General features: G+C 40.3%; 1 protein-coding gene across 1 annotated transcript in view; it reads left to right on the forward strand.

Moving 5' to 3' along the window:
* The window catches only part of PDK4 (pyruvate dehydrogenase kinase 4), a 30,224-nt gene extending 25,329 nt beyond the window's left edge, over positions 1 to 4,895 (forward strand). Inside the window, exons 10-12 of the mRNA XM_077268144.1 lie at positions 275 to 385; positions 1,102 to 1,215; positions 3,306 to 4,895. Of these exons, the coding sequence (XP_077124259.1) occupies positions 275 to 385; positions 1,102 to 1,215; positions 3,306 to 3,434 (354 nt within the window). The 3' untranslated portion in view covers positions 3,435 to 4,895. The remainder of the gene's footprint in view (positions 1 to 274; positions 386 to 1,101; positions 1,216 to 3,305) is intronic.
* The last annotated feature ends 1,105 nt before the right edge of the window (positions 4,896 to 6,000 follow it).

Below are 6,000 nucleotides of genomic sequence, written 5' to 3' on the forward strand. Positions count from 1 at the left end.
ATATCGTGCGCTTGTGATAAGAATCCAGATCTGTCCGGGAATCGCGTAGTGCCGGTATTTCCGGCTACGTGCAGGCGCTGCCTCCTTATCTTCAGAGTCCTAGTCAATTATTGCAGAAGCTACTAATAATGGCCATTGCTGTTCACACGACCATAGCGTTTTCCCAGGGTCCTGAATTCTGAATATACATAATTTTTTTTTAATTACTTTTTTTTTTTTTTGCAGCTTATGACCCAATCCATTTTATATCATTATCACTTTTTTTTTCTCTTAGATATCTGATAACGGAGGAGGTGTACCTTTAAGAAAAATAGAGCATCTCTTCAGTTATATGTATTCCACGGCACCAACACCCTTGATGGACAATTCCCGCAATGCACCACTGGTAAGCGGCTGCGTACACGCCACTACATATAATGCAGCAAAAGAATCCAGTTCTATCTGTTGCTTTACACAGGACTGCAGGGAATCCTACTGCACGTATCTCCTTTTTTTTTTTTTTTTTTTTTATTGATTATATAAAATATCTCACTAAAAATCTAAAAATGTATGTAGGAGTATATATATATATATATATATATATATATATATATATATATATATATATATATATAGTCTTAATGGCTCCAGTGTTCTCTGGTGGGATTAGCAGTGATGTCGTCCCATTCTGCAGTCAGCTGATCACTTTGTTCTGTGATTGGCGGCAGCGGTCAGATGACTGAAATGGGATTTAAGTCAAAGCATAACCCATCAAGAATGGGAAGTCCTAACTTTCCATCATGGTGGGATGGACTGGAGTAGCCGGATGGAGTTTCTATAATTAAACTATAATTTTTCTTTTGAATGTAAGCTGGACAATCCCTAAATGTTCAGAAACTGAGCAGTGACCACTTCAGCTCTGCTATATTTGTTTTTGTAAGCGTTCTACATTGGGCAAATCCCCTTTCAGTCTAAACATTCCGTTCTGAACTTGGTAGCAAGTTAACAAATTTTCTACAGCGCTCCCGCAGGAAAAATGAAGTATTACACCATCCACATTAAAATCAATGGGCTTAGAGTGTGTGTGATAACTCATTAATACTATATATATTTATTTTTCAGGCTGGTTTTGGGTACGGTCTGCCAATTTCTCGCCTTTATGCCAAATACTTCCAAGGTGATCTAATGCTGCATTCGATGGAGGGTTTTGGGACGGACGCGGTCATTTACCTGAAGGTAACGTCATTGTATTCATTGTGCTGTGTATTTTCTTGTGGCTTTTAGCCTCAGGGTTGTTCATGTACAATGAAGTGAAACTCTTGTTTTGGAGACACGTTTACTGATTGATATCGAAGGATTGTGTAACCCGGTTATTATTGCTCCGTTTAACCTCCTGGCGACCCGCTCGGCGTGTTTGACACTTGTGTGCCAAGATCAAGGCAGAGAAATGGCATCCGGGAGGAAGGCGAAGCAGCGACCCCACTCTGATAAAGTAAAATTATTCTCTTACAATCCCCTTTTGTAGCCAAAATGGCATGTATAGCCATGATTTAGGGAGTTGTAAGTTCTGCAATTCCCTAATATAATACTAAGCCGCCTTGTGATCCCATCTTGGTGTTAAAGGTCTCTGAGGGTTAAATGTGTTCAGATGTATAATAAAACTTTGTGTACCCCTAAAGAAGAAGAAGAATGGACTCTGGGGTCTTGGCTTTGCTACTGCTTGCAGATGCAGGATCTGATAAGAAAACTCTCGCTCTAAGCTAATCCTGATCTAGCTGCTCTGCGGCCATTAAAGTGCCGATTTATGGATGGATGACCCACTGGTCCCGCAATGACTTCAGTATATTAGTTTATTAGGCAGAAGGATTTCAACAGTGCTAAGATATTAACCTGTTTCTAAATCCTGAGAAACTGCAATGGAAATCTGGGGTGAAGGGAGCGGAAAATTCACAACTGTACAAGAAATTGCAAAATTACTCTCTGGAACAGTAAAATGATATAATAATAATATGTTATAGCCGCATGAATCCATAAATGAGGCTCAATACGGAGGGCAGCTCTGGAGTATATTTGAAATAACTCATCGATGCAGGATAAGTAATGTAATGTATGTACACAGTGACTGCACCAGCAGAATAGTGAGTGCAGCTCTGGGGTATAATACAGGATGTAACTCCGGATCAGTAATGTAATGTATGTACACAGTGACTGCACCAGCAGAATAGTGAGTGCAGCGCTGGGGTATAATACAGGATGTAACTCCGGATCAGTAATATTTTTTAGGTACATCTTTGATTTCGTCATTGTCTATTCCCGCACTGTTCGTAATTGGTTTCCAGCTGTATTCTGGGGCCAGTTCCATTCCAGTGTCAGATCACACCTGGTTGGGGAGTGCATGTGGCAGATGTAGAGTTCTGTCATTTTCCCCAGATATCAGGGACATTAATTGTAATGGACTGGATAGTGAGCTCAGCTCTGGAGTATAATACAAGATGTAACTCAGGATCAGTAATGTAATGTATGTACACAGTGACTGCACCAGCAGAATAGTGAGTGCAGCTCTGGGGTATAATACAGGATGTAACTCAGGATCAGTAATGTAATGTATGTACACAGTGACTGCACCAGCAGAATAGTGAGTGCAGCTCTGGGGTATAATACAGGATGTAAGTCACGATCAGTAATGTATGTACACAGTGACTGCACCAGCAGAATAGTGAGTGCAGCTCTCAGGTATAATACAGGATGTAACTCAGGATCAGTAATGTAATGTATGTACACAGTGACTGCACCAGCAGAATAGTGAGTGCAGCTCTGGGGTAAAATACAGGATGTAACTCAGGATCAGTAATGTAATGTATGTACACCGTGACTGCACCAGCAGAATAGTGAGTGCAGCTCTGGGGTATAATACAGGATGTAGCTCAGGATCAGTAATATAGTGTATGTACACAGTGACTGCACCAGCAGAATAGCGAGTGCAGCTCTGGAGTATAATACAGGATGTAACTCTGTACACAGTGACTGCACCAGCAGAATAGTGAGTACAGCTCTGGGGTATAATACAGGATGTAACTCAGGATCAGTAATGTAATGTATGTACACAGTGACTGCACCAGCAGAATAGTGAGTGCAGCTCTGGGGTATAATACAGGATGTAACTCAGGATCAGTAATGTAATGTATGTACACAGTGACTGCACCAGCAGAATAGTGAGTGCAGCTCTGAGGTATAATACAGGATGTAACTCTGGATAAGTGAAGGGAATGTGAAGATGAAGCCGCCATGTTGTATTCATGTAGTTTCTTTATATATATTTTTTGCAGGCTCTTTCCTCGGAGTCCGTAGAGAGACTACCAGTCTTCAATATGTCTGCATGGAAGCATTATAAACTATGCACAGAGGCAGATGACTGGTGTATTCCCAGCAGTGAACCAAAGAACCTCGCCAGGTAGAAGAGCCTTGAAGGTTTTCTCAGGAGATGAGAATAAAGGGATCAAGCACTCATTGCACAGGACTATTGACCTGCAAGTGTTATGTTACCAAGAGGAAGAAGGCGGCTTGTACTGTGCTGGAGCTGGCCGCGGGCACGACAAGGAGAGCCAGTCACCGATCCAATCTCTGTAGTAGTTAGTAGATATATGTTCACTCGTCTTCTAATGTTCCCGTGACAATGAACATTGCTGATCTCAATGGACGAAGCCAAGTGAGAAAATCTGCTTCCTTCAAGAAGAAGGAAAGATTCACCAAAATCCACTTCGATCTACTGAGGCGACCAACTTTTATAATCCAGTAGAATATGATACTTTCTATGATCCCTACGGACCTTTCTCATCCATAGTGCAACCTGTAGGGCGATCATGCATGTCGCAGAGCAGTCGCCCTCTCCCACTACTACATCATTTCCATATTATGTATTTATAAAAGGAGATTTCCTTTTCTTTTATTCTATAATCTAGTTCAGTTCCATTTTGCCAAAAAAAGCATAAACTTAAGGGAAGGGTTTCCTGCTATTGCCAAAAAAATGACTAAAATGTTCCCGTGATGCCATATTCCTGGTGGCTAACGCGTTTTGGTCATTTCACTACACACAAATGTAAATGAATATGTAATTCCAGGGTCTGTTTAAATTTTTTAATTTTATTTTCAAGAAATATTTCAAGTATATTTATATCTTAGCGCTGTAGATCATGACCTCAAAATGTGTTTGTATATCTATACAGCCAGTCTTGTATGGTTTAAGTCAACGTCCGATATGTTATGATTGTTACATCTACCTATAGAACATGGTACATGTGAAAGTTGTCATGCCACTTTCTTTTTGGATATTGTAAGCAAAAAAAAAAGATATCACAGACTGTGGTATCTTCCATCGAGGTTGTGTATGTTTTTATTTAGGCTTCATCTGGATGAAAAAAAAAAATGTAACTTCAGGAAAAAAAAATTGTATTTTAATGTCTAAGCTGCTAGATTTTTCCCTCGTTTCTCAGACTTTCCAATGACTGATAACAGCGGGAAATAACTTGAATTTGTGGCCTGTTGTTTCAAGCCCGAGTTTGCTGCATTCAACCTGTAAGGGGTGAACTTACTAAGTGACTTCTGCCAGTTTTAGAGGGTAAAAAATTCCCTAAAAAGTCACAAATTTCGCTTACGTCCTATTCGTGCATAAAATTTGCAACTTTTTTTCTCAGTTATCTGCAGTTCATGGCACTTTTCTCAAAAGTTGCGTGGAGTTTTAAGACCGGGACATTGTGGCCTAACAAATGTACTATAATTTACACCAGGAAGATGTGTCTGCTGTATAACAGACTGCCTTTCCTGCAATAAGGAGGGGGGATATTGGGGGAGTAACTGTGTAGTAAGTATATATTTTAAAGTCTTTCCTGCAAAGACCTTTGCTTCAAAATCCCCCCCCCCCCCCCACAATCTTTTTTTTTTTTTTTTTTTAATTATAATATAATATGTATTTTTTTTAATTCATTTATTATATTCAGTTCTGGCATGTTCCCTGTTACCAGCCCCGACATGTCTCTTATTTTTTTACTTTTTTTTTTTTTTTTTTTTTTTAAGATTGTCTAAATCTTGTTAATTTATTAGGCCGGGATCACACATACGCGAGATACGGCCGAGTCTCGCAGGTGAAAACCGAGCTCTGGCAGCGGCACTCCGGAGTGGAGCGTGCAGCTCCATGTATTGCTGTGCGGCCGCTCGCTCCGCTCCGGAGTGCCGCTGCTAGAGCTCGGTTTTCACCTGCGAGACTCGGCCGTATCTCGCGTATGTGTGATCCCGGGCTTATAATGACTTTCCTCGTGTGCCGCTCCTCCGCTCTGGACAATAATAACATTATTATTATTTTTGGCCGCTTTTTAAGCTTCAGGTATTGTAAAAAAATATATATATCTTTTACGTCTTGTGTCGTGCGGCATCTTCAAATGTTTTAATTGGAAATAAAATACTTGAAATTATGAAAGTTTCTTGTGATTGTGTCTATTTCAGATTCATTCATCTGGTTAATGTTAGATAAAAAAATAAAAATGATTCCGAGGGGCGCTGGTTAAACAGTTAGGGTATGTTTCCACATTCAGGATTGCATCAGGATTTGACAAAGGTAAAATCTGCACCAAATCTGCACCTGAGGTCACTGGCAGGTCACCTGCGTTTTTGATGCATTTTTTTCCTGCGTTTTTCATGCGTTTTTTTTTTCATGCGGATTTGTGTGTGTTTTTGTAAGCTAAATAAAGATATACAAAAAAAGAATTGTGATGTCATTTCTTGTCCAACCTCTTCATTTACATACTCCATTGAAGAATAATGTTTACACACACAGCTAGATGATGGATATCCCTAACCCATCTCTTCAACCTATCACTAACTTCTGGTACCTTCCCCTCAGCCTTCAAACATGCCACAATCACACCTATCCTCAAAAAGCCTTCCCTTGACCCGAGCGCTATGTCCAGCTATCGCCCCATATCTTTGCTCCCATTTGCCTCCAAACTCCTTGAGCAGCACGTCCATGCT

The sequence above is a fragment of the Ranitomeya variabilis genome, chromosome 6, assembly GCF_051348905.1.
Source record: "Ranitomeya variabilis isolate aRanVar5 chromosome 6, aRanVar5.hap1, whole genome shotgun sequence".
NCBI lineage: Eukaryota > Metazoa > Chordata > Amphibia > Anura > Dendrobatidae > Ranitomeya > Ranitomeya variabilis.